At 35.5% G+C, this 21165-nt stretch overlaps 1 protein-coding gene and 1 pseudogene across 4 annotated transcripts in view; both read left to right on the top strand.

Annotated features, from left to right (window-relative positions):
- Window positions 1-21165, top strand: part of LOC129953797 (protein roadkill) — a 448090-nt gene that overhangs the window by 109014 nt on the left and 317911 nt on the right. For 2 of the 4 annotated variants that reach the window (XM_056067260.1, XM_056067261.1), the window contains exon 2: window positions 10869-11519. The exons of the other annotated variants lie outside the window; for them this stretch is intronic. In XM_056067260.1, coding sequence (XP_055923235.1) covers window positions 11506-11519 — 14 coding nt within the window. In that variant the 5' untranslated portion in view covers window positions 10869-11505. The remainder of the gene's footprint in view (window positions 1-10868; window positions 11520-21165) is intronic. 4 annotated transcript variants of the gene reach the window in all.
- On the top strand, window positions 14709-15509 carry LOC129953802 (protein arginine N-methyltransferase 1-A-like; annotated as a pseudogene).

The following is a 21165-nucleotide window of genomic DNA, read 5'->3' as shown; positions in this document are numbered from 1 at the left end:
TAGGGTATTGTCAATTGTGCTGCTACCAAGATGCTGAGAAAATGGTCTACCTTGGAAATGATTGTTTAATATTATTAATTAGAAGTAAACTATTTCTGGGAAAAAGTATATTTTGTTTTTCATTGAAAGACCTTGCAAAAAATGGTTCATAGACGCTCGCTGGAGGGGGGGGGTTGTTTGTTGTAGTAGGTTGAAATAAATCCAATTGGAGTACAAACCATCGAATTTAAAAGAAAAATAAGTAGAAAATAATCTCATATGTCATAAGTCCCAAGTTCAAATTAAATTTTAAGACACAATTACCGGATTTTGAAAACTTTCTAACTCCTAACACAAAGCCCTCACCACATGGACACCTACGCATACGTAGTTTTGTTTTAATATTTCATACTTCGAACGAGGATATTGCCTTAACGTATATCTGGTTTAGCAAGTGCAGTAGGTCCTCACAGTGAACTATGTTGAGTTTTTAATTCTGTTTTAAGCCAGGTTACAAACGGATCAAAAACGGAGGATGGGGTTGGTGGAGGCGTATATTCAGATAGACTAAACTTAACTCCTTTCGTCTACCTGATCATTGCAGCGTGTTTCAAGCTCAAATCCTGGCTTAGAGAAAACGTTATATCAAGCCAAGCTGCGTTAAAATCCCTAGACACTGTCTCCACTAACTCACTAACAGCCCTAAATTGTCGATCATCTCTTACGGAGATGGCTACACAGTTCGACAATCACCTTTTCTGGGTGCCGGGCCATAGAGACATTCCAGAAAATTGCAAATCTGACGAACTTGCATAAAGTGGAACAACTTCACCTCTGCTGACTCACAATGCTAGCATAGGTATCCCCTTAGCTACATGTAAACTCATGCTAAAGCAAGATAACCATAGAGAAAACAAACTTTAGGTGGAATAACACCACCACCTGTTTAGCGACAAAACTAATTTGGGCTAATCTTAGCACCAGGCGCTCAAAACAATTAATCTCTCTGAGTAGATTGCACATTAGCTACGTTATAGGTGTCCTGACTGGGTACTGCTTAATAGGAAGGCATGCTATTCGACTTGGGCCCCTGCAAATGATTTTTGTAGGAGTGGCATGGACGAGGAGGAGGAGGAGACAATCTCTCATCTTCTGTGCACATGCCCTGCCTTATCACAAAGACGTAGAATCCACGTTGGAGACTACCACTTCAACGATACCAGCGATCTAAAAAGTTCTGACATTATTTGTCTCCTACGCTTTATTCGGAGCTCCAGTTGGTTCGACGAGTTAAGCTTATCAACTGATCCATGGACCATACTTTGGTCTAAGTGTGTTGAACTTCCCTACCAACATCCACTTTAACCTAACCTTTAAGCCAGGTCTAATATTACAGATATTGTAATTTAGAGCAATTTTAAGACTCTGTGAATAGCTTTTTTTAATGATGATGTGTAGATTTAAGCGTCCCATAACAGCCATTTTGTTTTTTGTGACATCTGTCAAATCTTTTGTTCATGATTTAATAACTTATGTCAAATCATTATGCCAAATTTTACGACTATTAGGTAACGTTTTTGTTTGCTAAACTTTGCTTGTATCTGAATTGCTGTTCTGATTAGCAAATATACCGGATACGGATTTTTTTTTTTTAGATTTAGATTGGTTTTATTATTTTTTCAATGATTAAATTCCTAATTTACAAAAACATAAAAGCATGGCATTTTGCCGTCTGCCTAGTTGACAAAACATGAAAATTTCACATAATATGAAAATTTGTTTTTGAGCAATAATTCGTATGTATTTTTGCAAAATATATTTATAAAAAAAAAAAAATTAGTTTATCTTAGAAGCTTTCATTTATGATTTTGTTTCTGTAGAGAAGAGCTAGCCTGCAGTATTTGTATAATTTTTGTATATCCATATTGTTAAGCAGTTGTATAATTTGGCTTTGTGTCAACATGTCACTTCCGAATACATCCCTTCTGATTTCTCTTAAGATCGGACATTTACCCATAAAGTGAAAATTATCTTCTCTTTCACCTAAGTTGCACAAAGAGCACACAATGGGTAAATCATCTCTATGAGGTATGTAGTTCAGTGGCATAAGTTCGCTCCGCAGTTTTACCATCATTGAAATCTCGGCTGTACTATTGTCATCCCTAAAATAATTTTTCTCCTCCAGGTTATGATTCAATTGGCTATATAGTTGTCTGTAGATAGATCCTGTTGCCTCATTTATATATTTATCACGATGTTTTAAGTCCACTGCAGCAATGAGTTGATAAAGCGAAGTTTCTAATTCTTCACTGCACAGGTTTAAGACTATCCCACATTCTGAAGCAAGTTCCAACCAATCAGCGCACCAACTTGTCTTTGTCCTTATGACTTCAAGAGCTACTATTTTAGGTAGTCGATTATCATCCATCTTCAAGACTTTCGTGACATAATCCACTTGCATTTTTAATGTTCGAATGAACAATGGCGAGATTCCTGTTTCTAACATGATAACGTAGTTAGGTGTGCTACGCGGAAGCTGGAAGATTCTTTTGCAGTAGTATCGTAGAAGATTTTCCACCGTATCGTACTGCCTTGTACCCCATGTCTGAGCTGCGTAGAAAAGGATTGATGCTGATATCGCTTCAAATAATTTGAATTTACTGCTGTGTGCTATACTTTTGTTATGAAAGCATCTATTCCATGTAGCACTGATTGCACATTTTGCCTTCATTAATTTTTCCTTCAGATGTTTTTCCATACTCAGGTTTTGCGTGAAAATAACTCCTAGATATTTGAATTCCGTTACAACCTCTATATTTTCTCCATTATAATGCCATTTTTCGTTTGCACATTTGCGGCCTCTTCCACTCTTGAATATTAAAATCTTGGATTTGTCAAGGTTAACTATCAGATTCCAAACCCGACAGTATTCGAATAATCGGTTAATCATCAACTGCAATGATTCAGAAGAGGCTGCCAACAGAACAATATCGTCTGCAAACATCAATAGTTTTATTATCATCCCCGCGTACTCTACTCCACATGGCAGAATGTCAACCAGATCATCAATGAACAATGCGAACATACTTGGGCTCAATGTACAACCTTGCCTGACTCCCGATTGTGTTTTGAATTCTTCCGAAAGCGCTTCACCATTCCATACTTTACTTGTTGTATCGTCGTAGAGATTCTGTATGACTCTTCCAAACTTGCATGACATACCTTTACTATATAGCTTATAAAATAGAGCCTTTCTATCGATCATATCGAAAGCAGCTCTAAAATCGACGAAGAAGGCATATAGCTTCTTTTTCTTGCGAAGGAATGTTTCAGCCATACATCTAAGGGTAAAAATATGATCGATCGTTGAATATCCACTTCTAAATCCTGCCTGGTACTCCTGCAGTAGTTTGTCGCTATCAATCCATTCGTTGAATCGTTTCTGTAGTATTAGTGTAAATATCTTGTATGAAGCATTTAGGAACGATATACCTCTGTAATTAGCTGGTTCAGCCATGTTTCCTTTCTTGTGAATCGGAAAAATAATCGATTCTTTGAATTCATTTGGTATAGTCCCGGTTTCCATGATATTGTTAAATATGAAAGTTAGCCTTGTGAGTAGTTCTGGTGTCCCATACTTATAAAATTCAGCTGATATGCCATTCGAACCTGCAGCTTTTCCATCTTTAAGCTTCGTTACAGCTGATATTACTTCTTGGTAACTAATTGTAGCATCAAGAACACCACATTCATAGGCTGGTATAGCGTATTCCACCGAAGGTGTCTCATGTACTGGATTCAACAATTTCTCAAAGTGAGCTGCCAGAAGGTTTGGACTCAAGTTCGTTTGGATTGAAAACCGTTTGCCATTCAGCTGTCTTGCCAAGTTCCAAAAATCTTTTGAGTTTTTGCATAGCGCTAATCGTCTTGATTCAGCTTCGTAGAAAACAGCCTTTTTTTTATTACATATTTCTTTGTACGCCTTATTAGCCATCAAATACTGGTGTCTGAAATAGTCCTCATTTGAGGTCCTATACGCTCTTAACCAGCCAAACGATAATTTTCTGTATTTTTTACAGTCGGCATCATACCATGGTGCCGAAGAGTTTCGCTGAGTGTTGGTGTTAACTGTGTAGTAAGATGCTTTGATTATCTCTTCTATCTGAGGTAAATCGTAAGTTCTTTGGCATATCAGTGCATTATTTAATCTCAATTGATACTCTGACTTGTGTTTCGATTTCCATTTTATTTTCGGTAAGGTATTCATAATTCTCGATTCCTTTGCTTCTCTGGTATTAAGTTTAAATTTTACGGCGATTGGAAAGTGGTCAGAGTAAGGTACATTATGGATTTCCAAATCAACAATCAGTTCATTCCATTCACTACCTACCAAACTATAATCAATCACCGAGCTACCTTGTCCTCCAACAAAAGTAAATTCTCCGTTCGTATCCGATAAGCTAGTTCCATTTTGAATTCTTAAACCGTATGTATCGCATAGTTCAATAAGCTTCAGTCCTCTTGCATTAACAATAATGTCCTTCGAATTTCGTTCAATTCCCAGGATCTCATTTTCATTTCCCGCTTGTCTTCCTTTCCTCGCATTCATATCACCCACCACCAGCAAGTTAGATGTTTTACCTCGAGTTATTACACCTTCTAGTTGTTCAAAATCTGTATTCCATTGATTGCAGTTGATATAAGTCGGCAGGATTCGGAAACATTTTTCTTTGTAAAACAGTTCAACAAAAATAACGCCTTCGTACACTTTAAATTCGCAACACATATTTTTAAGATTTTTTTTAAATCCGAAGAAGCAACCTCCACTAGCTCTTCCCCTTGATTGTGTTCTAACAGCTGGAACTAATTTAAATTCAAAATTCCTAAATTTACTTTCAAAATTCGTAAAATTATTTTCCATAATAAATGTCTCATATAAAAAAACAAAATCAAATTGATTAACAAATTCATAAAAATCTACAAACAAAGTCTTATTGGTTAATCCTGCAACATTATAAGAAAGTATTGTATAATTAAAAGATTCTAAACAATTTTCATTTTTTCTAATTTTAATTAAACTATTTTTATGGCAGACGGCATTACAATCAAACATGTCTCGTGTGAACACCACTTGAAGTTTGAGAAGCTCTGGTGTTGTCTTCTGTTGACTTCTCATTATTCCAGTCTTCCAGCGTTGTCAGATCAAATGTGTCACCAACCAGCTGTTTAAGTGTAAACAAACCATCTTCTGCGTCCGAAATTATTTTGCCACTTTTATCGAAAAAAAATTTGTTTTCATTAATCAAAAGGGTTTCTCCTTTAATTTGGCACTTAATGCCCCTATTATTTAAAGTGATGTTTCTTCTCAGATTGTTTAATCTTTTTCTTCGTTCTCTCGCCGCTGCTGGATAGTCCTTGTGAATTGTTGTGCCGGTGTTTTGTAGCTTATTCTTTGCTCGAAGAATCCGAAAAACATCTTCTCTGTTCGCCATTTCAACAATTACATTTGTCGCTGATCTTCCGATTTGTTTTGCTGTAGTTATTTTATCCGAGTTGTTTGTTTGCAATAAATCAAGACAGATTTCTTTCGCTTTCTCTACTGCGTTTTGGCTATTAGTAGGGTGCAAATGAACGACAACATTCTTTTCGTTTGATTTTTTTTCAAGCAACTCCACTTGTTTCTCCAACAAAACACATCGGGACTCCATTTTGTTCAGTTGAGTCTTTAGTTCAGCGTTGCTTTGTTTCAATATAGAAATTTCAGCACTTATTCCTTCAATGTCGGATTTAGTCGCTACGTCTTTCATCTTTATATCCAACAAATTACCCAAAGAATTTTGCAGCATTTTGTCTAATTCGCTGATCGCCATATTGCCAACTGGGTTTATGTTTACCTTTGAATTAGATGCTTTAGGCGGTGTCATTTCCATATAAGTTCTTTTTGCTGGATTTTGGTCTTTCACAGTTGGAGATCGCGATAAGGGCATTTTTTTTTGTTTTATTTTTAACAAAACTCACCAGTAGTTTTTTTGTTTTTTTATTTTGTGTTGAAATTTTATTTTAATTTATAATAAAAACTGTATTTTTAAACTAAAATATTTTTCTTTTTTATTTAAATAAAATATTCTTTTTACGGAGCTTTAATTTTCACAAACTTTCACTTATTAGCCAGAGTTGCCAACCCTACCGGATACGGAAAAATTCTAATCTACAGGAGTTTTACCAGATAAAGCATTCTCAAAAAATAGTGATTAGTGCGGATTTTGGGCCTGCAGCTTCATTGGTCGGTACATTTTTGAAATAGTGAGTGCTACATAACCAATTACTTTTAACGCAAATTGAAACACGATATTGGATTATAGTAGGACGGCAAGAGAGGTGCCAAACAGCGGTCACCATTTTTGACGTTGGGCATAGGCGATTTGAGGGTTAAGTTACGTATATCTCTCAGGAGAGAAGGTCATGTGAAGTTTTCCTTTGTAATTTCTTTAGGTCCCAGGTCTATGCTGAGGCCATCCCTCAAATTCAGCTGGGAACTGAAAAGTCATTTGAACTATTCGGAGCCGTGCAACTCACTCTGAGAATCCGAGAGGGGCAATTCAACGATGTCATAATCCAGATTTCTTAATGGCACATATGAAACAAAGAATTTGATTAATACCTCACATCCTCTACTCGACTTAATTTTAAAATCCTTTAGTTCAAACGTAGTCGTTTCACAATTCTGAAGTACTTGTTCACTAAAATACTCTCATTGGCACCAAAAGTATCGGAGATCGCACGAAAAGTCCCCAACTATGGTCATAAATTCTAATATCTCACTAAAAAAACTTTAGAGGAACGACATAAAAATGTGGTGATTCGACATTGAGCTATCCTTAGTGAAAACTTTGCTTATGTACTTTAGCTGTTTGATAATTTCACAGCATTTGAAAGTTTGTGCTTCTCCGGCTTGCGAGTTATTGTAACTCATTAGCTTAAGAGGTATTGTACCGTACTTCTTACTTAAGTAATCAGACCATTAGTGAAAATAGGGTCTAATCCATATAAAACCTTGTGCAGTTTCCGGCGATGTGTTTAAGTTCCTCTAGTTCTTCCCAAATCTTCCAGTTTTTTTTACGTTCAAAGAGGTATTTAAGCATCTTTGCTACGAGCTATTTGTTTTGTAACAATTTTAATTAAAAATATGGACAAAATACCTTATTTTTTTTGCAGATAGATTCTACGTCGATAAAAAAGGGTTAAAAAGCTTGGACGGATAGTTCAATAGGTATTTAGTATAAGAGACCCATGGCTAACAGTTCAAATTTAATCTTGAATTTTGCCACAAAGCATTTCTTTCGTTACGTTCTGGCCTCGGAGGTATTACAATTTTTCGCCTTAGGAATTCCGAGGTATTTGCGTTGACAATACCTTACATTGAAAGGAAGGACGAATATTTCTTTTTTGTAGAAAGGTTTCTTCATGCTCATTGAAAAAGGTAGGATAAAGGGTGATGTTTTAAAAGCTATAGGAAAGTTTAAAATAAAAAAAAAAAACTTGAATCGATAGCACGGTCCATATAATTTATTATTTATAGATTATTTTATGCAAATGTTGACCTTGACTGCGCCTCAAATGGTCCATCCGCTTAGTCAAATTTCGGCCTACTGTTTCCAACATTTCGCCGGGCTTCTCACGAATAAATACTTCAATGTTGTCTTCCAATGCGTCAATTGAAGTGGTCTTGTCTGTATAGACATGAGCTGTAACCCCACAAAAAAAAAAACAGTCTAAAGGCCTTAAATCGCACGAACTAGGCGGCCAATTGACCGGTTCCGAACGTGAAATAAAATGTTCACCGAACTCGTCTCTCTATAACTCCATTGTTGCGTGTGCTGTGAGGCATGTGGCACTGTCTTTTTGAAACCACATGTCATGCAAGTCAAGCTCTTGCATTTTGGGCAAAACAAGTTACGTTGCGATTCGCATCATCTTTGAAGAATGATGCCACCAGCCCATAAACTGCACCAAACTGTGACATTGGTATATCTTGAAATGCTTCGAGATGATATTCATTCCAAAATCGACAATTCTGCTTATTTACGTACCCATTAAGACAAAAATGAGCTTCCTCGCTGAACACAATTAAGCGCGCGATGAACTTTCGTAACAAAGCACGCATATAATTCAATGATTTGCAAGCGTTCGTTTGTCAGACGTTTCATGGCTAAATTATAGACCAAACTGAAGATGTTTGACAGTGAAACAAAACACGAAACGTGCGTCAGCTGTTTTAACCAGTTGTGCCAAAAAGATAATAGCTAAAAAATCACCCTTTATAAGGAGCCAAATCGGGTCTTTCAAATACAAAAAAGAGAATTTTGTAATATCTTTAAAACATCCTCCTTACTTTCATTTCAATATCTACCCAATTTTATTGTAAAACCCTTTAATTAAAACTTAATCGGGCCACAATTCTGAAATATAAATATTTTCAATGAAATACCGCCATTGGGCTTCCAGAAGCACTTTGGAGTTTAGAGGTTTTACGAACAAACCATGGTGTAAATTGTAATACCTCGCTAAGAATACATAAAACTCCTTAATAAAAACATCGTTTATGTTCTTCGGCTTTTTTTTATTAACCTCATTGCTCCTGAAAGTTTGTGCTTCTCAGACATGCGCGTTTTTGAAATTTCTTAGCTCACGAGATATTTTAAAGTATTTACTTATTTAAATCTCCAGACCTACAAAATCCATAAGTATTCCCTAGCGGGACATAGAGCCTCATTCTTATGAAATTGAGTGCAGTCTCCTTCCAGCTCTTTCAAAAGCTCGGCAATATTTTAACGTTCAAGGAGGTATTCATGCATCTGTGCTACGAGATATTTATTTTGACACAATTTTAATTGAAAATGTGAACAAACTAACCCTTTTTGTAGATAGATTCTACGTCGACAAACAAGGCTTGAAAATCTTAGACAGATAGTTCAAGAGGTATTCCATATATCCACTCAATGCGTTCAGTTTTCTATTCAAAAATTATTATTGCAAAAATAAAGGTTACTTCCCAAGAATTTTAATTGAAAATGTTGACAAACTAACTCTTTTTGTAGATAGATTTTACTTCGACAAAAAAGGCTTGAAAATCTTGGATATATAGTTCCAGAGGTATTTAATATATCCACCCATTGCGTTCAGTTTTCTATCCAAAATTATTATTGAAAAAATGAATGTAACTACCCTACAATCTTAATTGAAAATTTGGACACACTTACCCTTTTTGTAGATAAATTCTACATCGACGAAAAAGGCTTAAAAATCTGGCCATATAGTTCAAGAGGTATTTAATAAATCCACTCATTGCGTTCAGTTTTCTATTCAATATTATTATTGAAAAAAATATTCTACCTTACAATTGTCACAAAGTATTTATCTCGTTGAGTTATGGCGTCGGAGGTATTAATACATTCTGACTATTCTGAGGTATTTGCTTTGTCCATAATGTATATATTGTTGAAAAGAAGGATGCATATTTCTTTCCACAGGTTTTTATGGGCACATAGAAAAATTTAATATACATAAGTCTATTTGTGATATAAGAGGAATTTAAAATTAGAATAAGAAGATATTGCAAATATCTTTCTTAACGTAGACTAGAATATATATTTTAGCAGATAGGATCATTTAAAAAACTCATCTAAGTCATTTTACTACACAAGACGAATTTAAAATTATTAACTATGAAGGTATTGGAGATATTTTCCTTAACGTGGCTTTAGATAAGGAGATATTGCAGCAGACACATTTCCTGCTGTTGGAGAGATATTAATTTACGTTGAAAAGAATTTCATTTGAAAATAGAACATTGGGTTTTGAAATACATACTAAACGAGCTCAAATCCGAAAATGTTGTATTTAATTCATCTTCAAAATCAATTTTTTAAAGAAGAACTTCCTTAAACCTCAATTAGTCGTTGTGTTCTTTCCACAATAAAAAGGATAAGGAGAAAAACGAAAAGAAAATTTTTTATATCATCAATAATTTTGTTTCCACTTCGCTTAATTGCACCACGACGACGACGACTTAGGGAAAATTCATTTCTTTTGTGAATTTCCTTGAAATCTTTTCGCATGAAGTCGCATTCTTCCATCACCTCGAGTTCTATCATTGAATGTGAGTTCGTATGTTATGGAGGTATATGTATATATATCTTTATACCTTACCTATCCATTCAGTTAAATAAAATCAAGTTTTTCTTCCTTCTTTCGCAGAATCGCAGAAAAAGCTTTTTTTGTTCTTCTTTTTTTTTGTGAAATAAAAAAAGAAAATAAAAGATATTAAACCTTGCTCGTTTGAGAAATGAAAATTGTTGAAATAAGGTTCTCTCTCTGAGGTACACAACACAGATAGCAGCATGTAGCTTGATATTTTCCATATCCATTAGTCTTGTGTACCTGAAAGGCGGATAAAAGGTGAACACGTTTTAAAAACAGAGAAACATAAAATATATATACAAAAAAAGAACAAACATACATAACACACACTATAAGACTCTCATACTCATAGTTCGAAAAAAAGGTGGACTTGGATGCTCAAGGATTTCGCCTTTAAGAGGCGTATTTCCTACATACATACATACAGAGTAGAGGGTATATTATGACACCTTGACCTCACGACCCTGTGTTTGTTTTTTTGTTTTGTGTTGCTGGCATAGTACAACATTTTTAGTATTGAATCCTTTTTTTTTTTCAAATACCTCCTTATACAATATATCCCTGAAGGACAGTACATCATTCTAGAGGCGAGGGAATTCAACATCCATTTCGTATTTCGAATTAAAAGAAAATCTTCTTCTTGTATCTTATATCTCACATCCATAATTCTTATTTTTGTATTTTTATAGATTTCCTACTTTGCGGAGAAATATATTCATTTTTTGAAAAAAGAAAAAAGAAAACTTAGCTTTGTTTTTCATTTTTTGAAATAAATTGGAAAATAAAAAAATCAATCAAATGACGTCAGAAATAAATCAACTCATTTCACAATTGAAATGTTTTTGTACTCAAAGAAAAAATAATCAAATGCAAAAGTTCAGATGAATATCTCAATTCTTTGGTAAAACAATAAATAGTTATAAATTAGTGAAAAATAAAAATAAATAATACAAATTACAACAAACAAACAAAAAGAAGCGTGTAATTAATTAATCAATTCTTTATCATTCCATCGTGTTGGTATTAAATTTAAAACAAAATTAAAAGTTTCGTGGAATAAGGACGTGAGTCGCCGCCATCTTTCTTATCGTCGTCGCGTCTCGTCGGTACCTAGAAATATCAAATCCTTTGTAATTTAATCTTAAATTTGACTAAAAATCTCTGTAAAGGATTTTTAAGCGAGATAAATTCGTTTTCTTTTGTTTTTCTATAAAATTTTCCGTTTTTCTTTCGTTCGTTTTGCTTTTTCGTCATATAGTGGAAATAAGAAAATTTGTCAAAGTGGATACCTTATCGTTACCCGTGGGAGGACTTTCTCATGTTAGAATGGCATTAGCAAGGTAAGACTTTTTGCTATTAAATAACTAAGACTTAAGGAATTGTTGACACTAAAAAATATTTAAGTATTGATGTAAAAGTTATCCAAAATAGAGTCAAACTTACGCTCGGAATTCGGTTTTTTATTATTTGATGTCTGTGGTATAAGGTTTGATCACTGTGTCTTCTTAGAAACTTACTGTGGCCCTCAGGCTTACAAAGTCCGTCGATGTTCCTTAATTGGTCAGAGGGCCTCAATTACTCCATTGCACTTCCTTCCTTTAGCTCTTTCCAAATATCGACAAATCTTTCTCGACTGGGCTTCTTGTGTTCCCGGTACCTTCTGCCTTCTTAAATGAGTTGATTTAACTTCGTTGCCTATCCTTGTGATGCAGTCATTACTTGTTCGAAACATGTGTCCAATTTAATGCCACTTGCATTGTCTTTAATAGTGTCAATGAGCTATTTACCACCAATACAGAACTTCGTTGAAAATACAAGTGGCTGAGAAACACTTTTCGTAGACTAACTTACTCACTTAAGGTGGCGCTACAGTCCTGTGGGAACTAGGGCTTTACCCAACAAACTTGTATATCTAGCTCGGTCCCTAGCTAAATGTCTCCAGTTTCTCGCTCCAAGTGACCCAGCCATGTCAGTCTCTGGCTCCCTTCTGGCTAAGGCTACGTCGCTGTACAGGTCGTCGATCCATCTTCTCCTCCACTTCCCTTCGATGCATACAGGACCGTAGATCAAACGAAGAACTTTTCTCTCAAGGTGCTTTCAGCCGCTTTTGTCATAGTCCATGCTTCTGCACCGTATAGCAGGACGGGGATGATTAGGGTCTTATATAGCGATAGTCGACACTTTAATCCTTCAATTGCTTTCTTAGTCCAAAGAAACAGCGGTTAGCAAGAGTTATTCTTCGTTTGATCACAGCGTTGGAGTTGTTTTCTGCAGCGGAGCCTAGGTTGACGAAATCCTTAACTACCACAAAGTTTCCCTCATTATGCATATGCTAGTAATTGGACAGACTTTTGAAAGATAGTGCATCTAGTGTTGACGTGTGAGCTCTGCACTATTCTTTCAAGCACGATGTTAAAAAAATCACATGACAGCGCATCACCTTGTCTTAAACCTTTTTTGACATCGAAAGATTCTGTTAAGCTGTTTCCAACCTTAATGGAGCAGCGTGAATGGTCATCCTGCACAGACGGACGAGTTCGGCAGGGATGCCAAAATTAGACATGGCTCTATACAGGCCGTCCCTGTAGAAGCTGTCATATGCGGCATTGAAATCGATAGGTGTCTATCTGAAGTTCCTGGGTTTTTCCAAGATCTGCCGTAGTGTGAATATTTGGTGGATAGTGGACTTTCCTGGTCTGAAGCCACACTGATAGTTGCTGCAGTTTATATGGTCTACTTTTTTCAGTATCGGGCAAACAATACTGAGGTTCTATTCATCGGGCATGCTTTTTATCGATCATATCTTACAGATAAGTTGGTGCATGCTCCCAACCAAATTGTCTTCAGCTGCTTTAAAGAGCTCGGCATTGAAGCCATCTGCTCCAGCTGCTTTGTTAGACTTCAGCTTAAATATGGCAGTCTTTACTTCGTCTAAGTCGGGAAGACTTAATTGTTGGCTTTCGTCGTCTATGTTGAATGAATCATCGTCGTTGCCGTTACACAGTCTGTAGAAGTGGTCCCTCCATATCCTCAGCATTGACTGCGGTTCCACTATGATGTTTCCACTTTCGTCTTTGCGGCCTTCGGTTCTAGGTTTATGGACTTGTGAATTCCGATTTACCTGTTCATAAAACTTTCGAACTTTATTTCTGCTTTTGATCCTCTCAACATCTTCCAACGCACGCTTCTCATACTCTTTCCTTTTTCTTCTGAGAAGTAGGTGTTTCTCTAGCATCTTCTGCTCATAGAGCTCAAGAGCAGCGCCGCCTGTTGTTTTGCTGCATTTGCCTGCCGACATTCCTCATCAAACTAGGGTTTCCTTGTTGGTGGTGCTTGAAACCCAGCACGTCAGAGCCGGTCTTGTCAATGGCTATGGTTTTCGATACATTGTGGCAGAGAACTTCGAGAGAGGTTACTTGTAACTCGGTCGGAAAAGGATTTGGCGATCTCTGGCGATTGTAGCCGTTCGACGTTGTACCTTCTCCCAGCACCTCCCTGTTTTGCCTTGGGTCTGGAAACCCGAGGTGCTACCTTGGCTACAACGAGGTAGTGGTCCGAGTCGATGTAAGCTCCTCGGAAAGTTGTTCGAACATCCGTAATGCTTGAAGTGTGTCTAGCGTCGATCGCAATATGGTCAATCTGGTTGACGGTAGATTGATCTGGAGACTCCAAGTTCCTTTGGGATGTTGAGGTGTGGAAAACGCGTACTGGCTACCATGACTTTTCGCCCCGCAGAAAAATCTATGAGCCTGAATCCGTTGTCGGAAGTTTTGTTGTTGAGGCTGTTTTTCCCGATTATTCCACCAAAGATGTCTTCCCTTCCTAGCTTGGCATTTAAATCGCCCGGGACAATATTCATATCGTAGCTAGGACACTGCTCATATGTTTTGTCTAATAGCTCGAAGAACATATCTTTGGTGTTGTCATCCTTCTCTTCTGTGGGGGCGTGCGCGCATATCAGTCTAATGTTGCCAGTTTAGCTTTGATGCGGATGGTCATGAGGAGCTCGTTGATGCACCTATAGCTCAAGACTTCTTGCCTAAGTATCAAAATACTTTTGTAGCGATGAATAAAGGCTAAGTCTGGCTCCAATGACAAAGCCTTATCCAAATAAGCGCTGTGGGTTTTCTCGGTAGCAGTCACCATAGTAAATGTCGCAGTTTTTCATTATCTTTTTGCCCGACCCATCCCATCGTATTTATTGGATGGCGGCGATGTCTACTTTATAGTAGTCTTGGGCCTCCGCTTATTCTTCGGCCGCACGTAGTCTGTTAAGGGACCTAAAATTTCACGTGCATATCCGAAGTTCGTTGTCCTTCATTCGGCTGCGTGAGTTGTCAACAGTAAATCCGTCCGTATCGGAGGCTTGTTGGTGCTTCTTTGCTATGAAAGCTTTACGTGGCCAGGAAGTCACCCCAACGACATTCTTAAGTTTAGGATTGTAGCCAAATTTGCGTAGCTTATTCTTAGGAAGAACCTTTAAACAAAATTCTAAACTAAACTGAAAACTCAACGTAACTTAAGCGCATCTCCCAAAATAAAGAAAATGTCAGAAGATATTGCAATGTAAAACAATAGCACTCCGGTGAAGAAGATCAATGCCACAACGACGACAGCGAGTGCCGACGAAATGACATCGCGGGACTACTGCTTCGATTCCTATGCCCATTTCGGTATTCACGAGGAGATTCTCAAGGATGAGGTGCGGACCATAACGTATCGCAATTCCGTGTACTACAATAATCATTTGTTCCGTGGAAAGGTGGTGCTTGATGTTTGCCGCGAAAGCTGGAGCTGCTAAAGTGATTGCTGTTGATAACTCAAATATTGTGGAGCTGCTCATCAAGTTGTGATTGATAATAATCTTACAGATGTGGTCAAAGTGGTTAAGGGCAAAATCGAAGAAATCGAACTGCCCGATGGCATTGAAAAAGTTGACATCATAATCTCCGAGTGGATGGGTTATTGTCTGTTTTATGAGTCCATGTTGAAATCTGAAGGTATGATGTTTCCCGACCGCGGTACACTTTACATTACCGCCATCGAAGATCGTCAGTACAAAGATGAGAAGATCAACTGGTAGGACGATGTCTACGGTTTTGATATGAGTTGTATTCGAAAAGTTGCAGTCACCGAACCACTTGTGGATGTTGTTGATCCTAAACAAGTAGTGTCTACATCTTATATGGTTAAGGAAGTTGATCTATACACAGTAAGATCTAATTATCAAACGCAATGACTTCGTACAGACATTGGTTACGTATTTTAATATTGAGTTTACAAAATGCCACAAGCACCTGGGATTCAGTACATTCCCCGAAGCAACATAGACACACTACGATAGATGTTATCAATGCAGGAGGATCCAGTGTGGAGGCCTGCCTCTTTAGTATCAATTGTTCCAAAACAATCTTTGCTATTTTGGAAGACTGCAGGTCGGTTTTACAGTTCAATCAATCACTTTGCCAATTATTTTTCAGTTTCTCTTTCAAATTTGAAATCAGCAGTATGATATTCTCAGCAATGGGTTCACTGGTAATCGCATGATCAAATCTAAGGATCGTTTTGGAGAAAGTAAGATTGTTGCACTTCATAGAGTTTGGCATGAAGTTTTCTTTAAGGAAAATTTTAAATTATCCTTCGTACCGTTCAATTAAAGTCGTGTTTGACGGGTTCAAATCTGATATCCACAAAGTAAAAGTTGGTGTGCCCTAGGGCTCCGTTTTGTCTCCGATACTCTTTCTTATTTTTATAAACTTCTAACCAACTTAATAGTTTTGCTGTTTACATTGCCCTCTGATTATCATATTATTTGTTTTTAGATTCTTATTCATGTTCTTCGGATGTGGACTACCAACGGCAACGTATGATAAGCTCTTTTCTTGACAGCAATGGGACTTGAAAAACCGTGTAGATTTTAATGCTTCCAAAACTTAAAGCTATCTTCTGTACCAAAAGCATAACCCTTCCCCAATAACACTATCTATGGGTGTTACTTCGAGTATAAATCCCTTATTTGGGCTGTAGCACAATAAAGTCATTGAGTCTTTTAGATAGAATCGAAAAGAGAGCTCTAGAAATGATAGCCAATTGTTCTATTAGTGATACTTTTGCTAATTTTAAACAACTCCGCAAAATCTTGTTCCTGTCATGGTTGTGATTTTCAGTAATAGTCAGTTCCATTCCTCCTCTCAATGCTCATCACCAGGGTTAGGATTTTGTTGACCTAAAAATACTAGGAAAATAAACAAAACTACATTTAATCATAGTACCATTCCAAGTTTTTAAAAGTTCTCAGGTAGCAATCTTCTTCTGGGCTGTGAAGAAGCTAAAAGATCTCTCAGCAGCAGAAACGAGTGAAAACCGTCTAAAACTTTAAACATTATACAATTTAATGTTTCCTGGAAGTCGACTGAAAACCAGAAATTTACTTTAATGTACGCCAGCTGAGCTTGCAGTTCTTCATCTTCATCTTCATCTTCATCTTTGAGAGCGCTGAAGATTTTTTTGATCCGAGCAAAAAATAGTCCGTATAATGCTGCTGCCTCTAACCAAGTACCCCAGCAAGTTAAAATCGTCCATTGCAACAGTCCATTGAGAGCTATTACCTAGTGAATTACAACTCTCAACCTTTCCTGTGTGCAAGTACTGTTTGTCAGGGATACAAAAATACGACTTCATTTTAGTTTCAAACAAACCTACAGGTTGAGGAGGCAGCGCCAATTCATGTTCCATATCCTTAAAAATAGCAATCCGAGATGTAGTCTTCAGAAATACTTTTTTCAAGTTCGACAAGAAGGCCTCAATTTTTGAGCATACTGTGAATGCTTTCACAAACTCTGCTTACATCTTTAGCGACGCAAGCTACGTGAACCATTTTTGAGTATAACCCTTGCAGAGTCTTGCTAGTCTTCTTCATTTGCGGTGAAGGGTCTGTTACGAACAACAAAACCTTTTCTCTCTTAAGCTCATCGGGCCTCAACAATCGCATCCAATCGTCAAAAAGGTGGGATTTTAACTAAAGATTCTCAACGGTATGCGAAAATATTTGCATTTCTTTCAGTGCCAATTATTAGATATTTCAGAAAAAGGCAACAATGACGAAGAAGAAAAGCAACTATGGTATAAAAAGGCAAAAAAGGCTAAATAAAATACATATATTTGCAAATGTCAGGGCTCAAAACATGTTTGTTGAAAGTCGATTTCATCTTCGATTTAACCAAAAAGGGCAAAGTTAGTAAAAACCTATCCCTGGTCATCACATTTCATATGAGCACTGTTCGGATATACTGTTAAGTAAAAGATTCCTTCTTAAGCCGCACTACACGAATGTAAAACAAATATATGCCTTTTTGACGATCAAATCAGTTATAGGTTTAATTTGTGTATATTTTCAACATTAAACCCGAAACACATTGCAGATGGTTTTCAAATGTTTTTAACTTCCCATAGGAAGTTATTGTAATGGGTCCGATTTGTCAAATTGAAAATTTTGACATTTCTCGACGTTTCAAGGTCCCTAGAGTCGAAATAAAAGATTTTTAGAAAGATGTCTGTGCGTGCGTGTGTACGTACGTCCGTACGTTCGCAACGTTTTTTTCGTCGTCCATAGCTCAAGAACCAGAAGAGATATCGACTTCAAATAAATTTTGTTATATAGATAATAAGGCAGAAAGATGCAGAAAGGGCTCTCAAGAAAATTGCGTGGGTGGTTTTTTTACCATAGCAGTTTAAAAAAAAGGTGAAAATTTTGGTTAACCCTAAATATCTTACGAACCAAAAACGCTAGAGACTTGAATTAAATTGTATATAATAAACTGTAACGTGATCTCAAAGAAATATATTTTTTGAAAAAAATCTATCTAACGTTTTTTTTCTAAATCAAAAAAAACTGAAAAAAAAAATTTGTCACCTCCTAAATTTAACGACTAACATATGATTTCATCTCCAAAACAATTTTGAGCAACGGAGAATAATGTTTTTGAAATCTGATAAACTTTTGAGAAAAATCGAATTGACAGTTTTTTTTATAAAAAATAAAAATCTAATAAAAACATTACTCAAAGTTCGTAAAAATTAAATATCGATTCAAATATCTTTTCAAAAACTTAAAATTTAGGCTTCAAGCTTATTTTATCTTATAAGAAATATTGTTTTCAACATTCAGTAAAATTTTGAGGAAAATCGAATTGACAGTTTTTTTACAAAAAATAAAAACCTAAAAAAAAAATGAATAAAAGTTGGTAAAAATTGATTTTCGACCCAAATATCTTTTCAAAACTTTGAGATATTGACTTTAATTTACTTTTATCTGTTAAAAAATATTGTTGTCAACATTCAGTAAAATTTTGAACAAAATCGAATTGACAGTTTTTTTATAAAAAATTAAAAACCGAACAGAAATTAACAAAAGTTGGTACAAATTGAATATGGATTCAAATATCTTTTCAAAAACTTGAAAGTTAGACTTCAAACTTATTTTATCTTATAAAAATATTGTTTCAAGCATTCTGAAAGATGTTTAGAAAAATCGAATTGACAGTTTTTTTTACAAAAAATAAAAACCTTAAAAAAAAATTTATAAAAGTTGTTAAAAATTGATTTTCGACTCAAATATCTTTTAAAAAATTGTAGATATTGGCTTTTAACTACTTTTATCTTTCAAAAAATATTGTTGTTAACATTTAGTAAAATTTTGAAAAAAATCGAATTCATAGTTTTTGTACAAAAAATTAAATACTTAAAAAAAAATTTAACAAAAGTTGGTAAAAATTTATTTTCGACTCAAATATCGTTTCAAAACTATAAAATATTGGCTTCAAACTAATTTTATCTTATAGAAAATATTGTTTTCAACATTCGATAGAATTTTGAAGAAAATCGAATTGACGGTTTTTTTACAAAAAATAAAACTCTAAAAAAAACAATACTTATACCAATTTTTACCAAAACAAAACTTGGTAAAAATTTACTTTCGACTCAAATAGCTTTTCAAAAATTAAAAATATTGGCTTCAAACTTATTTTATTTTACAGAAAATATTGTTTTCGATATTCAGAATCCAACAGTCCGTTTTTTCATAAAAAATAAAATCTATAAAAAATAGTACGCAAATTTGGTAAAATTGATACTAGTACATATAGACAAACTTTTAAGCAATACAAATCGACAGACGGGATGGGAAGTTATCAGTGTGGGTCGCATCCCAGCCTCTTTTTTTATTTTGTCCTTGGGTGCTCTGTAGACTGTGGTTTGCATACAGAGCTTGAGTCTTCATTATCTGGGTTGAAAGGACTGTTTCTCGGTTCTGTTTCCAAGGGCTGAATTGTGGTTGAAGAAACATTTTCAGGAATTCGTTCAGTAAAACTTGTTGGTTGATTTTGTCCTTGGGTTTTTCACAGAAGATGAGCCAAAATCCACTGATCTCGATTCTTGTCCACTGTTTTACTTTATTGGGAAAAAAACTGTACAATTAAAGCTTTGACGTATGAATTTCATTGACTTTCAAAAAATTCGATTTTTGGTCATGCACGGGTGTTTCATACATCCTGTTTTTTGAGAGGATTTGAAGCACTGACCGTTGAGTCTTAGGTTACTGAAAAAAATTATTACTTCGATTTGAAGGAAAACTGATTCATAGCTTTTAATACCTAGATCAATAAAGGTTAATAAAGTATTCAATGAAAAAGGTAATGGATCCTTTATCCCCTTCAAATTTAAGGTAAAGGACATTTGAATACCCAACCAATCCATTAAATGTCCCTTCACTTAATCTCTGCCTGGTAAGCTCTCTGTTGTATAGAACTGACACTAAGTCCTTAATTTTAGTGGCCATTTTACATTGTATTATAAATTTTAAAAACAAATCTACTTGTATTCAGTCTCCAGACCCATTTAAGAACAAAAACAACAGTTCTACGATTAAAATATAATTAAAGTAACTTAGTATTCTGGTACTCGTCCAGAAAAAGAACAAAAGAAAAGCATCAATAAAAAAATGTATTTAGTATAACTTTTCTTCCACTGCACTGAGCCTCGTCTAAGTACTTAAATAAACTTTTTTCTTTCTTCCTTATTTTTTTCTTTTCTTTTTTCAAATCCGTTTTGCTCTTGCCTCCTTAAATATCATTTTAAAGAGATATTTTTATTGTATTTTGTTTGTGTTCTTTTTAAAAGTATCACCATTGGGATACATTTAAAGATGCTCCAACTCATTAAATATTCACACTCCTGCAAATAACTGTCTCTTGCCAACATTAATGCCAAAGTAAAGGAAAAGAAAAGAATCTATACAATCTCAAGGATTCATCCTTCTACAAGGACACAATGCAAACGTCTCCTCCTGCTTCTTTGCTCACTCGCTCACTCATTATGCTCATTGAAGTAGAATAAGTTTTTGAAATTCTTCTTCAAAGTATAGATGTGGTTGAGTACACAAATAATTGCTTAAAAACTTTTAATTGTTTAGAAAACGAGGCTAACCAAAAGAAAAGTATAGAAAGTATTGTAAAGAGGAGACAGTCGTTGCTCTTCAGTTAAGACAAGAATGAGTTCCTTAGAGTTCTCTAGTTTTACCTTCAGTTGAAACTTAAGGATTACTTTGTGTTTAGAGACGTTTAAAATTATATTGGTTCGTTCTTCGTATCATGTCCTTACAAAACCAACGCGCTACCACAATCATTATACCACACAATGTGGCAATATTGAACCAAGGATAAAGTTAGAGAAAGCTATCACATTTCAATCAGCGTCAAAGTTGATTTTGAAAATGAGAAATCGAAATAAAATAAGACAAATCTAGTCCTGGAAAGCAGAGCGAGCAGTGAGCTTAAAGTCTAACCCTTAAGATGCTTGAGTTTGCTTTTGAGGGTTTTTTAAATCTTTATTGTGGGATTTTCTGCACAAGATTTTCTATTTCCTAAAACCTAATGCAATAAAATCCAAGTCTTTAAAGTCGACAAAGAAAAATTACTTTTTTAACTTAAA

The sequence above is a fragment of the Eupeodes corollae genome, chromosome 1 (genome assembly GCF_945859685.1).
Source record: "Eupeodes corollae chromosome 1, idEupCoro1.1, whole genome shotgun sequence".
NCBI classification, from domain to species: Eukaryota; Metazoa; Arthropoda; class Insecta; order Diptera; family Syrphidae; genus Eupeodes; species Eupeodes corollae.
Note: the sequence above shows the minus strand (reverse complement) of the source record. Positions and strands in the feature narration are given on the sequence as shown.